At 42.6% G+C, this 26,937-nt stretch overlaps 1 protein-coding gene across 1 annotated transcript in view; it reads right to left on the reverse strand.

Annotated features, from left to right (window-relative positions):
- Window positions 1-26,937, reverse strand: part of PREX2 (phosphatidylinositol-3,4,5-trisphosphate dependent Rac exchange factor 2) — a 538,104-nt gene that overhangs the window by 250,869 nt on the left and 260,298 nt on the right. Inside the window, exons 14-17 of the mRNA XM_073679425.1 lie at window positions 25,870-25,945; window positions 11,915-11,987; window positions 11,538-11,680; window positions 7,335-7,427 (exon numbers count right to left, since the gene is read on the reverse strand). Of these exons, the coding sequence (XP_073535526.1) occupies window positions 7,335-7,427; window positions 11,538-11,680; window positions 11,915-11,987; window positions 25,870-25,945 (385 nt within the window). The remainder of the gene's footprint in view (window positions 1-7,334; window positions 7,428-11,537; window positions 11,681-11,914; window positions 11,988-25,869; window positions 25,946-26,937) is intronic.

The following is a 26,937-nucleotide window of genomic DNA, read 5'->3' on the forward strand; positions in this document are numbered from 1 at the left end:
AAAATGACCGGAGATTCGCCGAGGGATTGTGTCTTTATTGTGGTAAAGGTGACCATTTGATTAAGTATTGTGAGCGTCGTGTAAGTAAAGAAAAAAAAAAGGTCAGTTACGCCCGTATAGCTTGTTTACGCTCTGCAGGAGTATTTCTTTCTGGGAGTACGACTCTGCAGGAAGATTTGATTGAATTTCAGGTATTTGTGGATTGTGATTCAAAACTTAATGTGATTGATAAAGGTTTTTTGGAAAACCTTAAATTGAAATCCAAACCTTTGTCATCACCTATTTCTGTGGTTGCAATTGATAACACTCCTTTGAAATGTATTACTCACAAGACTGCTGCATTTCCTCTCACTATCAATGGAGTTCACCAAGAAATTTTGGACTTGGTTGTTTTAGATAATTTACCCTCTGCACTTGTTCTAGGATTGCCTTGGTTAAAACTGCACAATCCTTTATTGGACTGGTCTACTAATGTGATTAAGTCTTGGAGTCCGAAGTGCTGTGATAAATGTTGTAATGGTCGCATTGCGGCTGTGGAAAAAGTGGAATTACCTGTACCTATTCAAGATTTTTGGAGGGTTTTTTCGGAGGAGGAGTCGCAAGTTTTACCTCCTCATAGGGATTATGATTGCACCATTGAGTTTGTTCCGGGTGCTACTCTTCCCAAAAGTCGCTTGTTTAATCTGACTATCCCTAAAAGAAAGGCCTTGGATGAGTACATACAGACTAGCCTGGCTGCTCGTCACATTAGACCTTCTAAGTCACCTGTGGCAGTTGGATTCTTCTTTGTTAAAAAAAAGGACGGCGGTTTACGTCCATGTCTGGATTTTCGTGAAATTAATAAGATTACCGTACGCAATTCCTACCCATTACCGTTAATTCCTGACTTGTTTAACCAGTTAGTGGGAGCCAAGTGGTTCTCCGAAATTGATCTCCAGGGGGCATACAATTTGTTATGTGTGAAGGAGGGTGATGAATGGAAAACTGCTTTTAACACTCCTGTAGGTCATTTTGAGAATCTGGTGATGCCTTTTGGTCTTACCAATGCACCTGCATTTTTTCAGTACCTTATTAATGACATCCTGAGACCTCTGATTGGTAAGAATGTGGTTGTGTATTTGGATGACATTTTGATTTATTCACCATATCTGGAGTCCCATTGACAGAGTGTACGTGAAGTTTTGCAGTTATTGGGTGATAATTCACTCTTTGCTAAGCTGGAGAAATGTGAGTTCGCTGTGCAGAAAATTAGTTTTTTTGGGCTACATTGTCTCCAGCGAGGGCTTTGAGATGGACCCTGTGAAGGTTCTGCTGTGCAGGAATGGCCTAGGCCTATTGGTTTGAAATCTATACAGAGATATTTGGGTTTTGCCAAATATTACAGGAAATTCATTAAGAATTTTTCTGTAATTGTTAAACCTCTAACCGATCTCACCAGGAAAGGTGCGAATACGGCCCAGTGGACTACTGAGGCCATTGAAGCATTTGAGTATCTCAAAGAGAGGTTCAGTTCTGCCCCTATCCTTATGCAGCCTGATGAGACCAAGCCTTTTTGGTCGAGGTCAGTGCTTCATCGGTGGGGGTCGGAGCAGTTTTGTCTCAGAACAAGGGTGGAGTACATCCTTGTGCCTTCTTTTCGAAAAAAATTTCGGAAACTGAACTGAATTATGATGTTGGAAATCGGGAGTTGCCGGCTATTAAACTCACGTTTGAACATTGGCGTCATTTTTTGGAAGGCGCTAGATTTCCTATTCAGGTTTTCACAGATCATAAGAATTTGATCTATCTGGATGCTGCCAAGCGCTTGAATGCCAGTCAAGCTAGGTGGGCACTTTTTTTTTCTCGGTTTCATTTTTCTGTTACCTATATCCCTGGTACTAAGAATGTTAAAGCCGATTCTTTATCTCGCAGCTTCTCTCCTACGGTCGGTGCCGAGGAGGAGGAGAGCATTTTACGGAAAGGAGTTGTGGTGGCGGCTTTGGACTCCGTTTTGGAGAATGGGATTCTGAAAGCTCAAGATGATGCTCCACCTAACACTCCCCATGGGAGGTTGTTCGTGCCTAGAGCCTTTAGGGGAGATTTGTTTGTGGAGTGTCATGAGTCTCTGTTGGCAGGTCATCCAGTAATTTCGGAGACTAAGAGACTGATCAGTTGCAGTTTTTGGTGGCCTGGATGGCAGAAGGAAGTCAACAAGTGGGTGCATCGGTGTACTGTGTGCGCTAGGTCAAAGGCTTCACATACTCCTGCTGCGGGGTTGCTTTGCCCTCTGGAGGTTCCTAGTGCGCCTTGAACGCATCTCACTATGGATTTTATCACTGATCTTCCTGTGTCCGAGGGTTTTACTGTCATCTGGGTGGTCGTGGACCGTTTTCGTAAGATGTGTCATTTGGTTCCATTCATTAAGTTGCCCTGCGCCAAGACACTCGCTAAGGCGTTTGTTGAGGTGATTGTCAAGCTCCATGGCGTTCCCACGGATATTGTTTCTGATAGAGGACCTCAGTTTGTGGCTCGCTTTTGGCGTGCTTTTTGTGACAGGTTGGGAGTCCATTTGTCATTTTCGTCTGGTTATCATCCTGAGTCTAATGGACTGAGTGAAAGAAAGAACCAGGATGTTGAGCAGTTTTTGCGTTGTTTTGTGGCGGATAATCAAGGTGTGGTCGGAGTTTCTGCCTCTCGCAGAATTTGCTCTTAACAATCATACATCCTCCTCTGCTGGGTGTTCTTTTTTTTGTTGTACTGGGAGACATCCGTCTTTTGGTTCGTTCTCCAAATTGGGGTCAGCGGTGCTGGAGGAGGAGAATTTTTCCGGTGATTCGGAGAGAGTTTGGACTAATGTACGTTGTAACCTTCAAGAGGCTAACAAAAAGTCCAAGAAGTATTTTTACAAGAAACGTAAAGAAGTTTTGTTTACTGTAGGTGACATGGTTTGGTTGTCCTCGAAGAACCTGCGGTTGAGGATTCCCTCTAAAAAACTGGGTCCTAAGTTTGTGGGTCATTTAAAGTGCTTCAGGTTGTTAACCAGTCTGCTGTTAGGTTGGATGTCCCTACTTCCTGGAAGATTAATCCTGTGTTTCATGTTTCCTTGTTGAAAAAGGCTGACGTATCTGATAGGGACGTCACTGTCACAGTTCCTGCTGTGGTGGAAGACGGCGAATATGAAATTTCGCGTATCTTGAATTCTAGATGGCATAGAGGGAGATTACAGTATCTTGTCTCCTGGAAGGGTTTCGGTCCCGAAGACAACTCCTGATGTCTCTGCTCCTAGGCTTGTTAAAGCTTTCCACAGGAGGTTTCCAGATAGGCCTGGGCCAGGAGGATCCGGAGGATCCTCATAAAAGAGGGGGTACTGTTAGAACCCTCCTGTTAGTTTTTTCTATCATGTGTTTTGCGGTCACGTGACCATCTGCCTATATATTCCAGCTCCGCCCTTCTGGCTTTGCTGGACTTCAGTGTTGTTTGACTGTTTTGCTAGCCTGGTGCTTCGGTGCCTATCTCTGTCAGTTTGCTTGGTCCTCTTGGACCTCTAGTACTTTTTGTCAGTTTGTCTTTTGTGTTCTACAACAATTTCTGTTTAGGAGGTGTCCCATTTTTATCCCAGTCCTTAGTTCTTTTAGGGACCCCTCCCTTATATATATAGATCTTCGTTCAGACTAGCCGAGGACGAAGGCGGGTCTGTTCACTAGGAACAGGCAGCCCGCTACATCGTAGGGATTCAGCTTAGTCTTACTGTAGGGACAGCTTTCCCCTATCTTTCCTTAGTTCTTGTTGCAGATCATAACAATCAGAGCCCGGCTGTGTGATTGCAGCAATGTATGTTTTAGGGCTCATGCAGACTAGCGTATAAATGGGACATGTACTGTCAGATTTTTCTTCAGTTAACATATGGACAACACACTGACCCATCTTATTCAATAGTGCTGTTCAGATGAATGATTTTTCTCTCGGTCTGACCATCCATTAGAAGAAAAATCACATCATGCACTACTTTCTTCCGAATCTCGGATGAGATTCACCCATTCAAGTTTATAAATGAAGAACGAGAATTCCAGGGTCGGGATCTTCATTAAAATCTCAATTTTTCAGGTAAGTATAAAAACATGAATGAAGGTGTACAAAAACCGTCACAACCACCAAGGGGAGACTATGGACAAACCCATTTCAGACTGAAGTCCTTAATCATTAATCATTATTGATTAAGGACTTCGGTCTGAAACACGTTTACCCATAGTTTCCCCTTGGTGGTTGTGACGGTGTTTGTACACTGTTATCCATGTTTGTATACATACCTAATAAATTGAGATTTTAATGAAGATCCTGACGCTGGAATTCTCAATCTTTGTTTATCCCTCCTGTGGCACTGCTGGCCTACGTGCATCAGACTTGTGGATGAGTTGACTCTTACCAAATTTTTTGCCACTGAAGTCTATAGGTGCATAAAAAAAAATTGGATCCCACACGGAACATCTAAGTGGCATCCGATTTTTCTGGATCCATTTCTATTATAAACCTTAGAAACTGTATGTGATGATGCACATTTTTTAGTGCAAATATATGACCACAGACATCACACGAACATCACACAGATGTCACACGGACATAAAAAACGGACACATGGATGGCACATGATAAAAATCAGAGAAAAATTTGAAAAAAATTCTGGATGAAACTTGGACAATTTCTCATACGCTCGTCTGCAGGGGCCCTTATTCTGAAACACTGCAACGTCTCAGAGGAAACAAAGTTTGAAAAGCCATTAGGGAACTATACGGAGAGACTTGACTAGTCCAGTGAGGTCCCCTCCTCGCTCCGGCCGATTGACAGGTATGTACAGGTTTCCTTTAGGACTCATGCACATGAGCATGTAAATCAAATGCATAATATTCGCTTTTATATTGGATTGCACACTCACCCATGTTATTCAATAGTTCTGTTCACATGAACGATTTTTTTTCTCGGTCTGACTGTCCGTGAGAAAATAATTGCAGCATACACTACTTTCATCTCGGACGAGACTCACAAGTCTATGGGTGAAAAAAATTCTCTGACGAGTTTTCATTTGCTCGTCTACAGCCGATCTTAAGGCTACCTGCCCATGATGATCATTTGGTGCGTTTTTGATGTTGCAGCATTTCTGCACCTACAGTGGGTACGGGAAGTATTCAGACCCCTTTACATTTTTCACTCTTTGTTTCATTGCAGCCATTTGGTAAATTCTAAAAAGATCATTTATTTTTCTCATTAAAGTACACTCTGCACCCCATCTTGACTGAAAAAAAGCAGAAATGCAGACAATTTTGCAAATTTATTAAAAAAGAAAAACTGAAATATCACATGGTCATAAGTATTCAAATCCTTCGCTCAGACACTCATATTTAATTCACAAGCTGTCCATTTCCTTGTGATCCTCCTTGAGATGGTTCTACTCCTTCATTGAAGTCCAGCAGTGTTTAATTAAACTTATAGGACTTGATTTGGAAAGACACACACCTGTCTATATAAGACCTCACGGCTCACAGTGCATGTCAGACCAAATGAGAATCATCAGCTCAAAGGAACTGTCCAAGGAGCTCAGAGACAGAATTGTGACAAGGCACAGATCTGGCCAAGGTTACAAAAGAATTTCTGCATTACTCAAGGTTCCTAAGAGCACAGTGGCCATCATAATCCTTAAATGGAAGAAGTTTGTGACCACCAGAAGTCTTCCTAGACCTGGCCGTCCAGCAAACTGAGCAATCGTGGGAGAAGAGCCTTGGTAGGAGAAGTAAAGAAAAACACCAAGATCACTGTGGCTGAGCTCCAGCGATGCAGTAGGGAGATGGGAGAAAGCTCACAAAAGTCAACAATCACTGCAGCCCTCCACCAGTCGGGCCTTTATGGCAGAGTGGCCAGATGGAAGGATCTAGTCAGTGCAAGACATATGAAAGCCTGCATAGAGTTTTCTCAAAAACACATGAGGGACTCACAGATTATGAGAAATAAGATTCTCTGGTCTGATGAGACGAAGATAGAACTTTTTGGTGATAATTCTAAGCGGTATGTGTGGAGAAAACCAGGCACTGCTCATGACCAGCCCAATACAATCCCTACAGTGAAACATGGTGGTGGCAGCATCATGCTATGGGGGTATTTTTCAGCTGGATGACTGGTTGCAATTGAAGGAAACATGAATGCAGCCAAGTACAGAGATATCCTGGATGAAAACCTCTTCCAGAGTGCTCTGGACCTCAGACTTGGCACAAGGTTCACCTTCCAACAAGACAGTGACCCTAAGCACACAGCTAAAATGACAAAAGGAGTGGCTTCAGAACAACTCTGTGACCATTCTTGACTGGCCCAGCCAGAGTCCTGACCTAAACCCAATTGAGCATTTCTGGAGAGACCTGAAAATGGCTGTCCACCAACGTTCACCATCCAACCTGATGGAACTGGAGAGGATCTGCAAGGAGGAATGGAAGAGGATCCCCAAATCCAGGTGTGAAAAACTTGTTGCATCATTCCCAAGAAGACTCATGGCTGTACTAGCTCAAAAGGGTGCTTCTACTCAATACTGAGCAAAGGGTCTGAATACTTATGACCATGTGATATTTCAGTTTTTCTTTTTTAATAAATTTGCAAAAATTTCTACATTTCTTGTTTTTTTCAGTCAAGATGGGGTGCAGAGTGTACTTTAATGAGAAAAAAAATGAACTTTTTAGAACTTACCGAATAGCTGCAATGAAACAAAGAGTGAAACATTTAAAGGGGTCTGAATACTTTCCGTACCCACTGTATTAGGTAAATCAGGGTACTTGCGTTTTTGAGTGCGTCTTTTTATCTGCAGATTTTCCTTATCTCATTCAAGTCTATTCAGAAAATCCGCAAATAAACCACATTTTTGCCTCAATAGAAATTGGTATGTCGTGGATTTCAAAACTGGTCAGTTTCAGTTTCTGCTGTGTCAAAAAAAGATGTGATCCGATCCACTTTGCTGAAACTATAATACTTGGTGTTTTTTGCACAACAAAAAGACGCAGCTGAAGAAATGCAGCAAATACTCATCATGGGAACTTAGTTTTACGCAGACCTAAAGGGGTTGCATGTGCAGCTGCATGGTATGATGAAAATAGTGAAGGAAACGATCTGATAACAGATTGGACAGGCATGTCACATTGAATTCTGATAGAATCTTTTGCTATAAATGTAACATGCTCTGTTTTAATTCTGATTACAAAAAATCTATTTAAAACAAAAGAAAATAAACAAATATAATAAATGGAAAAAAATCCTATTTTCTTAAAAAAAAAAGTTTTTTCAAACAATAGATTCATTTTTGGGATAAACTAAGGCAATCTCACCTCTGCATTGGATCCTCGCTCAATGTATTTAACAATGGGCACTTTATTTTTATCTTCTAGGGCAAAACCATAGCTCCCATCACTGGGTTTTACCTGGATAAGAAAATTGTAAACTCATATCAGTAAGCATTTAGTGGTAGACGGTGCCATAACCTAAAAAGAAAAAACAACTTGACATTAAAACGTATTTTTGTTCTCTAGACTTCTACAAATTTTATGCAGATAAGCACAGAAGAGAATATGTCCTCATTTTAATAAAGTTTAAAATCAGTAGTAAAACAGCATGGGCCTTATGTGACAGTCACAACATGTCATGTAACATGATCAAAGTGGTTACTCTGTGTGATGACCCCCATCTGCTTCAAATTATGGACCCCTGTCTGCATCTGTCACTCAAAAGACATTACTTCCTGTCCCAGTGACATCATGTCAGAGGGTTGAATATGTTACACCTCAACTGTTCAAGGAGAATCAGAGTAGGATATTTGATAACTTATTACCTAATTGCTATAAGGCAAATCATCCCTAACTAAAGATTCTATATGATTAATATATAACTTTTATTTGTCAACTTAAAAAATTGTGCAAATTTAAAACTACAATCTTTCTGTTGGTCACTAGATATTCTGTTAGTCCTAAATTATTGATTTGCTTTTAATGGAAAGAATCCTTATACTGACCCTTTTAAGGGTTCATTTTTTCTTAGTGATCTCATCTACCCGATGACGTCTCCTCTTGGTTCGGCGATATTCCACTTCTAATACTTCAATTATCCCCTCTATTTACAGTATGTGGGACTAAATGATACTGTTACTAGCACTTAATTAACTATTAGCACTGACAGTATAGGCCAGTAAATGAATCATTTATATATTCACACATCAACGAACAGTTCAGTCCCACTATTTAGTATGGACTGACTCTCTCCACTAGCAAAGTTTCTCCCTAATCAAACTGTAGACTATTCATGTTGATAATTCATGGCTTATTGGGGCCGCGGACCACCACTTATTCCATATCATGGATCAATCACAAGTATTGTTAATAGTTGCAGCCTCATTCCCCCTGAAGACGCCAGTTATGGTGAAACATGTTGGGGAGGCAGCTGGTTGTGTTTTTTAAAAAGTGTAGGGTTCGGTTACTCACTCGGCTGTGGTTGAGGTAGGCACAGAAGCGTTTTCAGGAAAATCCAGGCTGGTTTAGCATAAACCACTCAGGAAGCAAAACAAAAACACAGCCTTTCCCAGCCCAAAGTGTAAACACAAAGTACAATGTCCATACAAGGTTACAGTCCAGTCCTTAGGTCCGAACACACACCAACACTCTGGAGATCCACACATCTCCAGACACAGCCACTGAATGAGGCACTCGGTCTCCATTTTATACACACACCCTGGGGTAGGGATATGTGAGCAGCCAATCCCACCCGTCTCTTATGACTGCTCGTAAAAAACGGCCCTGATGCACCCTATTAACCGTCTCAGCACTATGTGTGCTGGAGCATGCTTTCCCGGTTTTACATCACTGACGCTACCAACCTCAGCGATACATATCTCCCCTCAAGAACATGTCCGGCAGCCATGTTAGAAAAGCAATAGTTGTGATTGGGCCATTCTTGTGAGTCATTTGCAAATATGATTTAAACCAATGGTTTCTTGGGAATGCAGCAACAGATAGAAGACATAAAGGAGTTGACGGATTTACATTTCAAAGACCTGCCTGCCCATATGTGCAGTTTTGGGGGGGGGGGGTTGATCTTACATAAAATAAATACATAGCTTCCCTGGTTTATTAATTATAGGAAAATACATTTTAATCATAGTTAATCTTGCCCCTGTATGATATTATGGCTGCTACTATCAGCATCTCAGAGAGCATCATTACACAGGACATGTCGTTGTGCCGATGCGTTACTGTTGGAACAATTTTACCTGGTATAACCTTTCAGGCGATACATTTGCATAACTTATCTTTTTAGACGTTACCTTGCTCAATCTAAAGTCATTTATGTCATTTACTAGTAATTCAAAGAAACGTTGTACTTATGTACTTTGTATTCATGCACAGGGAACATTTCCATTTTCAGTAAAGTGTGCTATGCTTTATAAACTCTTCGGTAATTTCCTGATTTCTGTAAAATTCACTACGTGTTGATCTCAGGGACCAGGATTTCTGCTATTTTCCTATAAGCTGTCACTGAGAAAGGATAACTATGACACAGGGCTTCTCCGAGATACAGAGATTTCACCCCAACCTCTTCTCCTTGTCTCTCAATCTGGATTATTCTTATTTTCAATGGTAAACTTTGTTAGTAAAACTTGAGTGGTTTCTACTGAGGGGTTTGCCCTGCTCTCGTCATGCCAAGTCCACAGGTAATTACATTAGAACATAGTGCAATATTTAATATTTTATATTAACTGCTTGTTTGACACATTGGGTGTTGCGATACTATTTAGTTCAACTCCTATGTGACTTTTTATATTAATCTGTGCACCGTTGTGGTATATATACTGCATATGAACAGGACTGTGCTGGGGGCTTCCTGCATTGTTTTTAGGGGATTATTTTGTAGGGTTTGTCCATCTGCACATTATTGTCATATTTATTATATCTATGGGTTATTCTGCATATGTAAATCAAAAAAGCACATATTTATTTTTAATTCTGTGGGTTATTTGATTGTGCGTGATTTGTATGAATTCTATTAATTTCATCAGCCCTATCTTTGGACTGTGTTGGTGGATTATAGGTTAAAATGTGCTAGTAAAAGTGTTACTCCAAAAATTCTGGACGTGCCCCCTTGTATCTCAGGCATTGCACATAGCCAGTGGAAATTGTAAGAGTAATCGTATTTATACTTTGTATTACATAAATCAATAGTACACATGAAAATAGGCAACTTTGCAATATATCTTATCAGAGAAATCTGGTTCTATCTCCTCCTGGATTGATCTTTCTCTCTCAATTTATGGATACTATCTGTATTCAGTGAAGACAGATGTTCACATTACTGAGAAAGGAGATTACAGTTGGTGCTCATAAGATTCTATGGAGAAAGGAGGATCTAGAGGCTGACACAGTCATTCTGCTTCAAGTTCTCCTGAACTTTATAAGCACCAACTGTAATCTCATATCAATAATGGGAAAATCTGTCTTCGTTGAAGACAGATTTTACCCATGATGAGATTGAGAATTTGGAGAATGAAATATCAATCAAGGAGGAGAAAAAAGCAGATTTATCTCATAAGATATATGACTATTATTGTATTAAATAAAAATTAAAACAATGGTTACTCTTTAAGATTACATTACCTACCTAGCCCTGGAGCAACCTACTAAGTAACCTTGTAAAGTCTTTTAGAAAATAAAAGAAATAAGAGAATCAACTAAGATTTGCCCAAAGACTGTAAATACCATAAATACCAAATATTTTACTGATAAATTCCCTGTCGCTCCAGCAATGTTCTGGGAACCATCTCCACAAGTGACTGGCCACAGCTATGATGCTAAGATAGATGGCATACGAAAAAGAAACAGGTGAGGACAAATGTGGTAGCACCAGAGCCATAAGTATTTAAAGGGGTTACTCCACAAACAAAGTAACTTTTGATCAATAGATCTTGGGACATAAATAAATTCCACAATTGAATGTGTTAAAAAATATTCCTGTGCTGAGATATTCTTATAAATGTGCCCCTGCTGTGTACTGTGTAATGGCTGTGTCTAACCGTACAGGGTCATGGTCTGATCATACCACATCTCCTGGACAGGGGAGGAAACAAAAGAGAGGATACAGACAGGGCAGCAGCTGTGATCCCCTGCTGTAATGTCTGTATACTCTTTTGCTTCCTCACCTCCTGGCCAGCAGATGTGGTATGATCAGACCATGTTCCTGCACGATGTGATACAGCCATTACACAGTACACAGCAGGGGCACATTGATAAGATTATCTCAGCACAGGAACATTTTTTTAAACACATCTAATTGTGGAACGTATTATTATTCCAAGATCTATTAATTAAAATGGGCTTTGTTCATGGGACAACCCCTTTAATCAGATAAGTTATGTTTGTCTATGACATTTTCCATCTTTGATCCCTTTAAAGTAATAAACACACCTAAAATAAAATGGATATGAAAATCTATTTGGAGATAAGAAGAATGTAAGCACTGGCAGTCTTCCTCTTTAGTCCGGTACTTACCAATAGAGATTTAGCAATAACATTCTCAACAATTTTCAGGTCATGTTTCATAAGTCTGTGCTTCATATTGGATCCTTCCATTTCTTCATCAGAGAAGAATCGAAATAACAGAGGTTCATCCTTGAACTCACTCTTCTCCAACACTAGACAATACCCAGTAAGACAAATGAAAAATCACATTACACAGAAAACACTCTGGTGCATTTGATTTCTATATTTATGATAAAGTATTGTAACAAATATATATAAAACACATATAGTAAGAAGAAAAAGTGGAAAGTCAATTACAAGTGCAAAAAAATAGAAAAGTTATCGGTGATTAAAAAACAAACTGATAATATAAAAAAATTCATAAAACAATGAACCCTATATAGTACCGTGATGCATGAATCCATTATCACAAAGTGCTACCCCAAGAATGATTGCTTCCTCTCTTGTGCGGCAGTCACCCTGCAATGTTATAAACATATGAAAACATTTTTATACAGACTGTCCATTATTGTTCAAGATACTAAAGTTGGACATTTCTAAACCATTATGGAAGTTCAAGAAGTCTCATCAAAATTTTATACAACAATCTGTCCTAATTATCTATGTAATGTAGTGTAAGTGTATTAAAATACTTACAGATCACGGTCTTTTCCAGTTTACAGCGCAGCTCCAGTTCTCTTCTGGTGAATGTGACCTGAAAGCAGACTAAGTAGCTCATACAGGGTTTAGGTGAGCATTAGAGATGAGCGTTGTTCTACTCGAACTGTTCGCCAATCTCAAATTCGAGCTGTTTTGGGCGGTGTTCGAGCCGTTCGGCGAACACGAACAATTTGAGAAAAATTCGGCTGTTCGAGGTTATGTTCGATAACTGTTCGTGCACCAAAATCATAACTGGATTTTTTCTCAGTAATGATGAAAATTAATGTTAATACGCAGTTTGAGTGTACAGCGGGGCGGGGGGAGGGGCAGGGGATGGATCTCTGCAGGAACAATGAAGATCTCCATTTTTTTTTCTCTTTCCCGCATTTGCAGTGGGGAGGTGCAATCTGTCAGCCTATCAGCAGCGCACACACGGAGCGAAGTGCTTTTTTTCACACAAGCAAGGGCATGTGTCATTGGCAGTGTATGTCACATGTCCTTGCCCTATAAGACCAAGCCATTTTCCCCGTCGCCACCATTTTCTCACTGCTGCAGCTGCGTGTTAGACGGCACCGCTGTTGCTGTGTGCGCTATACCTTGTTAATTTCAAGCCAATTTTCGCACAAATATACAGATAGCTTGGGAGTAGGGAATAGTTGTGATTGCAGTCCTTTTAAGGACTAGGTTACAGCATTTCCTACGACTTTTATCAGGCAGGTCTGTGCTCTTAAATAGATAGATTGTGGGAGTAAAGACTAATTGTAATTGGAGTCCTTTTCAGGACTAGGTTACATCAGTTCCTATCAGTTTTTGCCAGGCAGGTCTGTGCCAGTGCTGTGCAAGTTTTTTTCACAGCATTTGGCTGAATCTAGCAAAGCTAATCCTTTTTGGCCTATTGCAGAGTGTGTTAGTCAGTGGAGTAGCCTATCTGTGTTGCAAGATATAACACCTGTGTATAGAATACCAATTTTTTTACTGCACCTAGTGAAGTAAAATCTTTTGGGCATAGCATCATTCTATTAGTCCATCTATACTGACCTCCATCAGGTTGCAAACTGAATATAATTTTTTTCTGCATCTAGCTCTGAAAAAATATTTGGGCTTCTAGCAGTGTGTGGGACTTGGTCTATTAGTCCATCTATACTGACCTCCATCAGGTTGCAAATTAAAAATATTTTTTTTCTTCATTTAGCTCTGAAAAAATATTTGGGCTTCTAGCAGTGTGTGGGACTTGTTCTATTAGTCCTTCTATACTGACCTCCAGCAGGTTGCAAATTGAATATAATTTTTTTCTGCATCTAGCTCTGAAAAAATAGTTGGGCTTCTAGCGGTGTGTGGGACTTGGTCTATTAGTCCATCTATACTGACCTCCATCAGGTTGCAAATTAAAAATAATTTTTTTCTGCATCTAGCTCTGAAAAAATATTTGGGCTTCTAGCAGTGTGTGGGACTTGGTCTATTAGTCCATCTATACTGACCTCCATCAGGTTGCAAATTAAAAATAATTTTTTTCTGCATCTACAGTACCTCTGAAAAAATATTTGGGCTTCTAGCAGTGTGTGGGACTTGTTCTATTAGTCCATCTATACTGACCTCCATCAGGTTGCAAATTAAAAATAATTTTTTTCTGCATCTAGCTCTGAAAAAATATTTGGGCTTCTAGCAGTGTGTGGGACTTGGTCTATTAGTCCATCTATACTGACCTCCATCAGGTTGCAAATTAAAAATATTTTTTTTCTTCATTTAGCTCTGAAAAAATATTTGGGCTTCTAGCAGTGTGTGGGACTTGTTCTATTAGTCCTTCTATACTGACCTCCAGCAGGTTGCAAATTGAATATAATTTTTTTCTGCATCTAGCTCTGAAAAAATAGTTGGGCTTCTAGCGGTGTGTGGGACTTGGTCTATTAGTCCATCTATACTGACCTCCATCAGGTTGCAAATTAAAAATAATTTTTTTCTGCATCTAGCTCTGAAAAAATATTTGGGCTTCTAGCAGTGTGTGGGACTTGGTCTATTAGTCCATCTATACTGACCTCCATCAGGTTGCAAATTAAAAATAATTTTTATCTGCATCTACAGTACCTCTGAAAAAATATTTGGGCTTCTAGCAGTGTGTGGGACTATTTGTATTAGTCCATCTATACTGACCTCCATCAGGTTGCAAATTCAAAATAATTTTTTCTGCATCTAACCCAGCCAATAGTTTTGGCCTAATACCACAGTTTGGCCACTCAGCTCTGCTCGGTTACCATCCATTGTTTTTTTGTGCAAACAACTCCAGAGTTGTGAATTAGTTAACCACCAAAATGAGTGGAAAAAGGCCTGCTGCTGGTGGAAAGGGGAATAGGCGTGTTGGGAAGGGGAAAAAAGGTTGTGTCCGTGGGGTAGGTGTTAAAGCAACAGTAACATCTGCAGAAGAAAGACCATCTTCCAGCCAAACTAAAATGTCTACTTCTTTTAGCGGACAATGTGATAAGATCCCTTTCTTACGGCCACGCCAATCGCTACAAATTCCAGATGAGGCACAAAAACAGCAGGTGCTTCAACGGATATCAAGTGCTCCTTTAAGTGGGCTCTCCTCCACATCAACTTCAACATCACAAATACTCCAGTCCTCAAAGGTGTCACCCAAATCGCACTTGCTTCCTCACAGCTCCCAAATCTCCAGCTGCCCGTCTGAGTATGAGGTAGAACAGATGGTTGAGTCTGCAGAGCTGTTTACTCATACTATAGCCTGGGAATCAGAGGTCGACTCCAGCGCTTCTGTGAATCCAGACGAGGAAATGATCTGCACTGATGCCCAGAATCTTTATGAGTCGGATCCAGGACCAGACGCAGAAGGTTCTGACCATAATGTAGACCCTCATTCCCAAACTGTAACTCCTGTTGGTGGAGACAATGAGGAAGACGATGATAAGACTCAAATACCTGATTGGAGCGACAACTTTAGTTTTTTGTCAGGGCAGGAACAGGTTGGCTCTGAGGACGACGGGTGTGATAACGCACAGGGTGATGATGATGAGGTCGGAGATCCCACTTACTGTCAACCCACAGTCAGCCAAGAGATGAGGTCAGCAGAGGAGGTGGAGGAAGATGCTAGTGACGACGAGGTCAGGTTGCGCCTTCCTGGACAGAGACGTAGTACTGGAAGCACGTCAACAACTGCATCCTCAAACACAACTCTGCCTCTCACCACAAGTCGTGGTGGCTCTTCAGGTCGCATGGGTGCTAAGCCTTGCATAGCCTGGGCATTTTTTCAGATCGATAAAGATGACCCAACTCGTGTTATCTGTAACATTTGTCAGCAAAAGCTAAGTAGAGGCCAAAAAATACATAGTTTGAGTACTTCATGCATGAACCGGCACATGGACATGAAGCATAAGTTGCAGTGGGAAGCTCAGTGTGCTACAATGCGGCCTAGCCGGCCGGGCCAATCACCGTCTGCCATATCTTGTGCATCCGCGGCCTCTTCATCCTCTGTGACTGGGGGGACAGCAGTCACACCTGTTTTGGGGCGCAGACCTGCCACCTCTTTACCCGCAACAGCCAGCGTGATTGGCAGGTCATCATTTTCTTTGGAGGTGGTAACACCAGCTGGTGTTGAGCGCTGTCCGACATCGATAGCACCACCTTTGGATCAAGGCAACCTAACATGTCCGCCTGCATCTTCCTCACAGACCGGCAGTTTGCCGGGGACACCCTTATCAACCCCGTCTAAGCACAATAGCCAGCCCTCGGTCCCTCAGATGTGGACAAGTAAAAGACCATTTCCTCCTAGCCATGAGAAAGCTAAGAGGTTGAATTTCACCATCTGCAAGCTCTTGGCTACAGAAATGCTGCCTTTCCGCCTGGTGGACACAGAGGATTTTCAAGACCTTATGTCCGTCGCAGTGCCCCAGTACCAGATGCCCAGTCGGCACTACTTCTCAAAGAAAGGTGTGCCTGCGCTCCACCAGCATGTCGCACACAACATCACCGCTTCTTTGAGAAACTCTGTGTGTGACAGGGTGCATTTCACCACAGACACTTGGACGAGTAGGCATGGACAGGGGCGTTACATGTCGCTGACTGGGCACTGGGTAACTATGGTGACAGCAGGACAAGGGGCTGCTGTCCAAGTCTTGCCGTCCCCACGAGTTGTGCGTCAATCCTCTTTATGTCAAAGTTCCTCCACTGCTTCTGCTTCCTCAACCTCCTCTCGGTCTTCCACCTGCACCCAAAGCCTGTCTGGTCATGCCACAAGCTTTCTAACTGCGCAGAAGGGATCCTGCACACCTCCTTACTATGCTGGCAGTAGGGCTCAACGTCATCAGGCGGTTTTTACATTGAAATGTCTGGGAAATGTGAGTCACACAGCTGAGGAGTTGTGGTCAGCTCTGGAGAACCAATTTCATGAATGGTTGTCTCCACTGGACCTGAAACCAGGGAAGGCCGTGTGCGACAATGCTGCAAACCTGGGTGCGGCCCTTCGCCGGGGCAATGTCACACACGTGCCTTGTATGGCTCACGTGTTGAACCTGGTTGTCCAGCAATTTTTAGCCCACTATCCCAGACTAGATGGCCTTCTGCAGAGGGCACGGTCGCTGTGTGCTCACTTCCGCCGTTCGCATCCCGCAGCTCAGCGACTTACATCTCTACAGAAGTCGTTGGGCCTGCCACTTCACCGGCTAAAATGCGATGTGCCTACCCGGTGGAATTCAACTCTGCACATGTTGCAGCGACTGTGGCAGCACCGACAAGCCCTGGTGCAATACGTTCTGACGTATAGCCTGGGCCAACGAGATTCAGAGGTGGGGCAAATCACGCTGGAGGAGTGGTCTCAGATCAGGGACCTATGCACCCTTCTGCACAGTTTTGAAATGGCGACGAAGATGTTTAGTGCTGACGATGCCATTATCAGCATGACTATTCCGGTGATTTACATGCTGGGGCACATGTTAAACAGAATTCGGAGTCAGGTGGTGGCACAAGAGGAGGTGGAGGAAGTAGAGGAGGAGGAGTTGTATGCGGAAGGGCTAACATCTGCAAGGTCCAGACGGTCGGCAGCACCAAGGCGGCAGGCATGTGAGGGTGGGGGAGATGGTTTTACCAGGGCGCATGGTAGCAGCCAAACTAGTGAGGAAGGTGCAGGAGCCCAGGAAGAAGTGGAGGACGAACTGATGGAAGACTCATCAGATGAGGGAGACCTTGATCACATTTCTGTTGTGCGAGGTTGGGGGGAGAGGACAGAGGAAGCAAGCATGATTGTTACCTCGCCACCAACACAACAGGGACTTGGTGCTCCTGGATGAGCAACACACATGAGTGCCTTCTTGCTGCACTACCTGCAACATGACCCTCGAATTGTGAGAATTAGAAATAATCCTGACTACTGGGTTGCCACACTGTTAGATCCCCGGTACAAAAGTAAATTTGCAGAAATTATTCCTGCCATAGAAAGGGATGCACGCATGCAGGAGTATCAGCAGAGACTGTTGCAGAATCTTACATGTGCTTTTCCACAAAATACCAGTGGTGCACGTAGTGAATCTCACAGTTCCAACTTGCCAACCGTGGGACCGTCAAGTGTTCAGCACTCAAACCGTAACAGAACCACAGTATCTGCTGGTAACATCAATTTTGCGGAATCATTTCACCACTTTTTTAGCCCATCCTTTGCAAGGCCACAGGAGACAAGAAGTCTGACACCTAGTCAACGCCTAGAGACGATGGTACAGGAGTATCTCCAAGTAAACATTGAAGCCACGACTGTGTCACTGGACCCTTGCTCTTTTTGGGCTTCCAATCTGGATAAATGGCCAGAGCTAGCCACTTACGCCTTGGAGATCTTGTCATGCCCCGCAGCCAGCGTTCTGTCTGAACGTGTGTTCAGCGCTGCTGGTGGTGTGCTGACAGATAAGCGCACGCGGCTCTCCACTGATAATGTAGACAGACTCACGTTCATAAAGATGAACAAATCATGGATCCGAAACGACTTTTCTACCCCTGTGTCATCCTGGGGAGAGTAAAAGCTTTATGATTGGTTAAAATCACCCTACCAACCGTTTTAAGCTTTCAAATTACTAATCATGTTTATCTGTATCTTGACTGGAAAATAATTTGGGCTTTGTAGCAGTGTGCAGCACTGATCCTATTAGGCCATCTATACTAAAGCTTCACCAGATTTAAAATTAAAAATAATTTTTAGCTGCATCTAGCCCGGAAAATAATTTTGGGGCTCCGAGATGCGCAAGGCACATAAGTGCCTTCTTGCTGCACTACCTGCAGCATGACCCTCATATTGTCAGAATTCGAAGTAATCATGACTACTGGGTTGCCACACTCTTAGATCCCCCAAACTTTTCGATCAACCTTTTCATTTTAATAAAGACCAAAAAAATGGTCATTTTTAAAATTATAAGCATTAGCAGGTTGTTAGAAACTGAAATCAAACAGTTTTCAACTCAAAACTTTATTCTAGGTGATGTTACATTTTCACATAGGACCCCTTGTTCGAAAGGAGCTTCTGAACTCTCTCGTCCATTGAATTTGTCAGGTTTTGGATGGTTTCTGCTTCAATTGTTTTGCATGAGGACAGAATACCCTCCCAGAGCTGTTGCTTAGATGTGAACTGCCTCCCGCCATCATAGACACTCCTTTTAATGATGCTCCAAAGGTTCTGAATGGGGTAGAGGTCAGGGGAGCATGGGGGTCACACCATAAGTTTGTCCCCTTTTATGCCCATATCAGCCAGAGATGCAGATGTTTTATGTGCAGCATGAGATGGTGCATTATCATGCAGAAAAATGATCTTGCTGTGAAATACACGGTTCTTCTTCTTGAACCATGGCAGGAAGTGCTGTTTGAGAAAATCCACATACATTATGGAGTTCATCTTTAGCGCCTTCAGGGATCCTAAAGGGGCCGACAATCTCTCTCCCCATGATTCCAGCCCAAAACATTACTCCACCTCCTCCTTGTTGGCGCTGTAGCCGTGTTTGTGTGGGGTGTCCATCAACCAGCCATCCTCCACTCCATCCATCTGGACCATCGAGCGCTGCACGGCACTCATCCGTGAACAAAACAGTTTTGAAATCAGTCTTCATGTAATGTTTGGCCCACTGGAGCCGTTTCTGCTTGTGTGAAGTGGATAGAGGAGGTCGACAGGATGGCGCATGCACAGCTGCAAACCTCTGAAGGACCCTGCATCTTGTTGTTCGGGGGACGTTGGAGGCACAAGCAGCTTCAAAAACTTGTCTGCTGCTATGACAAGGCTTTTTTGCCGCTGCTCTTTCAACCTGACGTGATTGCCTGTAGGAAAGAGTCCTCAATTTGCCCTTATCAGCACGCACACGTGTGTACTGTGAATCAGCTACATACTTCTTGATTGCCAAGACACTTCATCCTGATCATCGCACAATGTTGATTGTAGTCATGCCTTGACCTAAACACTCCACAATTTGTTGCTTCTCAGCAGCCGACACATCCTTTTTCTTTCCCATTTTGGCAGAAAATGTAGGCTGCTTAATAATGTGAGAGAGCCTTCTTAAGTAGTCTTGCCTTTCATTGGACACACCTGCCAAACTAATTAGCACAGGTGTCTGCAATTGCTTACAGTGATATAAAGAGCCCTGATACACATCACCATCAATGAGTTTAACTGACAAACAAACAAATTCTTCCCTTATCACTCCTAAACACTTTTTGTATAATAATTTGGAACGCAGTGTACATGTGCTTTTCCATAAAACACCAGTGGTTCACGTAGTGAATCTTACAGTTCTAACTTGCCAACCGTGGTCTGTATGGAGTTGTTCAATAAAGGGCCCAAAATTAAGATAACATAGATGGGAGAGGTCTCTATGAATAGGAATTCCTAAGTATTTGATACCCTGTGAGGGCCAGGCAAAGGGAAAGTTGGACTGGATGGAATCCTATATGGATTTGGGGAGGGAGACATCGAGGGCCTCAGACTTCGCTGCATTGATTTTAAAATTTTACCATGTAACAAAGTGATCTATTTCAGCCATAACAGCATGGATGGATATATGTGATTGAGTGATATATACTAGGACATCATCAGCAAATAGAGAGCACTTGTACTCGGTGCCTCCCACCTCAATCCACCTAATATTGGGGTTATGGCGAATTGATGAGAGCAGGTGCTCCGTCACTAGGATGTATAAGAGAGGGGACAGAGGACATCACTGCCTTGTCCCATTGGTGATTGTGAAAGGTGATGAAAATGTTCTGACGCACCCCCTGGGCCTTGGGACACCCGGAGCCGGACCCTTTATGGTGGATGCTGGTGGTTGTAGTCTTCGTGGCGGCGACTCAGTTCCGTGGCTCAGGGCGGTCAAACCAGTGGCGGAACTATTTATGTGGTTTTCATGTTTAAATGTCCGACTACGCCACCCGTGGATTGCGGTCAGAGTGAACCGCCGCTACAGGGCAGACCACTGAGGCTGGTGTTGTGGGTGCAGCAGAGCGTAGCATAACTCCCCACGGGAGGAGTATAGCCTCAGGGCAGTGTATGCGGAGGATGGGGGTGATGGTGCAGGGCAGCAGCAGTAACGACACGGAGTCAGTGATGCAGTTCAGGGCCTTTACTCACAGTTCTTATTATCCAGACCACGTCTGCAGGTAACGGCTGCCCACGTCGTACTGTGCTCACCAGGTGAGGGGCTCAGACAACTCCCAGATAACTTTGGAGCACTTCACAGGACCCCCTTTGCGTGTCCTTTGTCTGGCCTTTCTTACCAACACTTCTGTCCGGCTGCCTCGGGCCTCCTCTTGGTAAACTTGGCGCCAGTTTCCCTGACCCTATGTGGTGCCTTCCTAGCGGGTGTAGCGAGGGGCTGCGCCACATAAAATGTCAGAGCCTCCGGTTTCTAGCTGAGGGTCGTTTCCTGCCTCCACTAGTTCGGGGACCGGTCTCCCCCTTTGGCCTGACCCCTCCACGCAGGTGGATTCGGGCGTGCGGTGGCGACTCGCCCGTCCGCACCCCTGGGATCCCTTCATTCCTCGTTCCTGGAGCCTTCTCCGCTCCTCTTCCTTCCTTCTCCCTCTTCCAGGCCTGGGCCTCTGTTACTATGCCCGCCTCCGGAGCAGAGCTCATGCAGAGCCCCTGCTCCCTGCCACTTCTGCTCAGACTTCTCTGCACTGAACTAAGATGGTGCCCACCTTTTATACTCCCTTCTCAATGCACCCAGGAACTGCTTCCTCCCTGCTCCTGCACTACAGGGTTCCCCTTCCTCAGTGTTCCCTCCCCCCACTCCAGCCAGGGACAGGGACTGTCGTGCCCATCTCAGGGGCATATTGGTCGCCCTGCCCCACGGCAATGTGGTGTAATGCATGCAGGTGTCGGGTCCTGATCCACACTCCATCCTTACCTGAGAGTGAGATATCACACCTCTGGGTGAGGTGCAATACGTCTGTAGCAACCGAGCCCTCAGGGTGCTACAGTTCCATTTATCTTCAGCCTAGGTGACGTATTGCGATACAGGGCCGTGATTTTGGCTATAAAAGGGTCCCCTAGACCCCTACCCCAAGCTTTTTAAGAGAATCATATATGGCGTGCCAGGAGACTCTATGGAATGCTTTCTCAGCATCCAACGAGAGTATCTAATTACAAATTTTTAACTGCATCTAGCCCAGGAAATACTTTGTGCCTAGTAGCAGTGTCTGCTAGTGAGCGGATTATCCCGGCTGTTAAGCAAGCTGCACCACCTGTAGTTTAGACACTTAATTTTTTCAAAGGAAATGCTTCGGGACCATGGGATACTTAGTGAAGAGCATCAGGAGGCACCCCAAGGCATAGGGGCTGGGACTGGCAGTAGGATGCCTTGCGGTGGACAGCCGAGCTCGATCCTTATAAAAGCTTTTTAACTGCAGCAGCTTTAGTGGACGCTACTGGAGCTGGAATTACCGCGGCTGCTGGCATGAGACTTGCCCTCCAATAGATCCTTGTAAATGGATTTAAAGTGTATTCATTCAAATTAGAGAGACAATTTAAATTAAAAAGCTTAGAGCTGCCTCCACCACAGGGGGGCTCGCTCGACCCACCAGCGGACAGGCACCAGTATTGGGAGAGGGGGGCTGGCCGTCAGGGTTCACCGCGGCTCTGGCACAAACCCGGCGACACGGAGGTGGCACGGGCAGGAGCGGACTGGCCGTGTCGGCTTCTCACTTTTTGGATTTTAGAAGGGCATGACATGCCTATATCTGTGTCTCCCCCTCCTTTTACTCCTCCACCTCTTTTATTTTCGCATGACTATATGTACTTGTCACTTTTCCATGTGTTAGTTATGTCTTCTGAGCAGTTTGTCAGCTTTTGGACACCTTTGAAGGTGTTTTCTATGTGTTTCTATGTGTTTTTGTTTGCCTGCCATTGGTTTTAACGGTGTTCGAAGGTGTTCGACGAACAGTTCGACGAACAGTTCGGCGAACACACGGGTGTTCGACGAACCGAACCGAACTCGAACACTACGGGGGTGGCTCAACACTAGTGAGCATCGGAAGTCACTCTCTCAGTGTAAGTCTGTGGAGCTTTGTTCTAAGTCTCATAGACTTATAATGAGAAAGCAGCACTGTCGCATAGAGAATACCCTGTGTGAGCTGGTAAAGCTGCAGAGCGGTCATGTTGGACCAGATCTGCGCTACAAACTGGAGATCGATAAGTATTTTATTACACTACATTACATGGATAAGTAGGACAGATTATGAAATAAAAATTTTGTTGAGACTTTTTTAAAGAGTAGCCATCATTTTATTTGTTTTCCCTTTTTTTTTTATAAATCAATAGTACACATTAAAATAACAAATGTTGCAATATATCATATCAGAGAAATCTGCTTCTTTCTCCTCCTGGATTGATCATTCATTCTCAAAATTCTCAATTTAGGTAAAATCTATCTGTAGTGAATACAAGTTTTCCATTACTGAGATAGGAGATGACAGTTGGTGCTCATTAAGTTTTATGTACAACTGTAGTTGACTTTTCAGGAGAACTTGCAGCACAATACCTGTGCCTGTCCCTATCTCATCCCTCCTCCGCTTCCATAGAATTTTACAAGCACCAACTGTCATCTCCTATATCAGTAATGGGAAGATCTGTCACCACTGGATTCGGGCAACATGTATCTGTTGTCAGGTTCTCTTCAAGGACTGAATGTATAAATGCAGGATTACCATCTAAGTTTAATGCTGTATTAGACAGAACATATTTTGAATCCTTGATCTAGCTGGTATCGATCAGAAGTGGTATTAAAATCTCAAAGTATAAATCGTACCCCTATAAGGGCAAGGCTAAAACGGAAATTTTGATAACAAGTCCAAGTTCAGCTTCATAATAAGCTAAGAAACTGTCATAGTAAAGAAAAGTAATATTTTAACAATTGTCAGCAGTAGTACTATGCAAAGAAAGCATTAAGAGGAGGGGAGGAGGCTGTAAAGCAAAATCAAAATTATACATTAATATTACGTTAATAACCATCTTCCCTTTTTTGTCTTAGGGCCTCCTCTGTTGAATGGGTACACAGCTAACTTTAACTCTATAGCCATTATGGCATGGCTTTCGGTGCTGTACATACAGACACATGATAGATAGATAGAAAGATAGATAGATATGTGATAGAATAGAATAGATAGATAGATAGATAGATAGATAGATAGATAGATAGATAGATATGTGATAGAATAGATAGATACAGTGGTGGCCAAAAGTATTGGCACCCCTGCAATTCTGTCAGATAATACTCAGTTTCTTCCTGAAAATGATTGCAATCACAAATTCTTTGGTATTATTATCTTCATTTAATTTGTCTTCAATGAAAAAACACAAAAAGAATTGTCCTAAAGCCAAATTGGATATAATTCCACACCAAACCTAAAAAAGGGGGTGGACAAAAGTATTGGCACTGTTTGAAAAATCATGTGATGCTTCTCTAATTCGTGTAATTAACAGCACCTGTAACTTACCTGTGGCACCTAACAGGTGTTGGCAATAACTAAATCACACTTGCAGCTAGTTAACATGGATTAAAGTTGACTCAACCTCTGTCCTGTGTACCACATTGAGCATGGAGAAAAGAAAGAAGACCAAAGAACTGTCTGAGGACTTGAGAAACCAAATTGTGAGGAAGCATGAGCAATCTCAAGGCTACAAGTCGATCTCCAAAGACCTGAATGTTTCTGTGTCTTCCATGCGCAGTGTCATCAAGAAGTTTAAAGCCCATGGCACTGTGGCTAGCCTCCCTAGATGTGGACGGAAAAGAAAAATTGACGAGAGATTTCAACGCAAGATTGTGCGGATGGTGGATAAAGAACCTCGACTAACATCCAAACAAGTTCAAGCTGCCCTGCAGTCCGAGGGTACAACAGTGTCAACCTGTACTATCCATCGGCGTCTGAATGAAAAGGGACTGTATGGTAAGATACCCAGGAAGACCCCACTTCTTACCCCGAGACATAAAAAAGCCAGGCTGGAGTTTGCCAAAACTTACCTGAGAAAGCCTAAAACGTTTTGGAAGAATGTTCTCTGGTCAGATGAGACAAAAGTAGAGCTTTTTGGGAAAAAGCATCAACATAGAGTGTACAGGAAAAAAAAAGAGGCATTCAAAGAAAAGAACACGGTCCCTACAGTCAAACATGGCGGAGGTTCCTTGATGTTTTGGGGTTGCTTCTCTGCCTCTGGCACTGGACTGCTTGACCGTGTGCATGGCATTATGAAGTCTGAAGACTACCAACAAATTTTGCAGCATAATGTAGGGCCCAGTGTGAGAAAGCTGGGTTTCCCTCAGAGGTCATGGGTCTTTCAGCAGGACAATGACCCAAAACACACTTCCAAAAGCACTATAAAATGGTTTGAGAGAAAGCACTGGAGACTTCTAAGGTGGCCAGCAATGAGTCCAGACCTGAATCCCATAGAACACCTGGGGAGAGATCTCAAAATGGCAGTTTGGAGAAGGCACCCTTCAAATATCAGGGACCTGGAGCTGTTTGCCAAAGAAGAATGGTCTACAATTCCAGCAGAGCATTGTAAGAAACTCATTGATGGTTACCGGAAGCGGTTGTTCGCAGTTATTTTGGCTAAAGGTTGTGCAACCAAGTATTAGGCTGAGGGTGCCAATACTTTTGTCTGGCCCATTTTTGGAGTTTTGTGTGAAATGATCAATGATTTGATTTTTGCTTCATTCTCTTTTGTGTTTTTTCCTTGCAAGCAAATTAAATGAAGATAATAATACCAAAGAATTTGTGATTGCAATCATTTTCAGGAAGAAACTGAGTATTATCTGACAGAATTGCAGGGGTGCCAATACTTTTGGCCACTACTGTAGATAGATAGATAGATAGATAGATAGATAGATAGATAGATAATTGATAGATATGTGATGGAATAGAATAGATAGATACTGTCACAATGAAAAAAAGAAATGACTTAGTTGATGAAAGATTGACTGGGCAATCATGTAATACTGAAAGTCAATATGTTGGCGTTTTTTTCATATTTGGAGTATACAGCAGGGCACAGCTGTGGTAGAGCAACCAGAGCACGTGTCTCGAGAATCAAGTGCCTGTAGTAGCGCCAACTAACCACTTTTAGAAGCTGGGCTACTGGTTAAGGCAGTGAACTGAGCCTTTGCCCATATGAAGAAAGCCTAGCTACAGCTCTTAGTACACTGGACGCAAAATATTCATTGTTGGCTAGAAATTCTTTTCATACCTGTGCAATAAGCCAGTCTATTAGCTTGTTTGCCATAACCACTGACTTGTATGTTCTAAGATGATAGTCTTTATCCCTGAAAAGTAATAAAAACAGATTAGGCAAAAAAAAATATAGATAAAGGCAAAACAATTTCGATATTCGAATTAAAATAATATATTTCTACAACATATTTTGATTTTCTGCTAACTGAGACATTTATAGTAGTCTTTCTGTATGACTGAAATTTCCTAATGTTAGGATCTTTTTATAAGACGGCAACTTTTTTTTACATCTGAAGACTAATGTAAATCAGTTACTGAATTCTCAGGAGAGAAAGTTGTCCAACTTTGATCCACTTCGTTCCCCTGACTGCATGTTTTTAGCTGCAATGCAATAAAGGACGGTGAGTGCAACCTTTTGTCTTTTTTTTTTTCTTTACATGGAATATTTATTGACACCTTGTGAAGATTCAGATTACTATCCACAACAATATTTATATCTAATCTAGTCTGAATAATGTGTATGTATATTTATCGATATTCATATTAATGTGAACTTACATCTGGTCCTTATAACAAAATTGCATATCATGGTGTGTGGCTGGGGAACAGGAGTACTATTCGTCATGAGTCCCTGGCCTGTACAGACACTTGTGTGCACTAATATGTATAACACTTCCATTATTGTTTCTATATTAATTATATGCATTTATTATAAGTATTTATGCACAGCCCTTATTAACCCTTTGTTTACTACATTGCACCTTATTGTCCCTATATAATACAGAGATTCCTCCATATATGCACTTGCACTTTACATATGTATTTGGGGGATAATTAGATTCATTTGGGCACTTTAGCAAGAGTCACTCTCCTTTTTCTTTCTTGGAGATCTCCTTGCTGACATATCCATTTTGGTTTATGAGGTAAATCATGGGGCTCTGTATATTTATGCTACTTCACTCAGGTCTGTGACCGAGCTGTGTCCTTTATTATACTTCATGTATCATTTGATGTATGGAACCGGAAGGTCTCTGCTTTTTAATTTTTGTCATTGTAGTTTTTAAAACTTGTAATAAATAATAAA

The sequence above is a fragment of the Phyllobates terribilis genome, unplaced genomic scaffold (assembly GCF_046119375.1).
Source record: "Phyllobates terribilis strain yellow unplaced genomic scaffold, ASM4611937v1 Scaffold_4__5_contigs__length_816908805, whole genome shotgun sequence".
Taxonomy (NCBI): Eukaryota; Metazoa; Chordata; class Amphibia; order Anura; family Dendrobatidae; genus Phyllobates; species Phyllobates terribilis.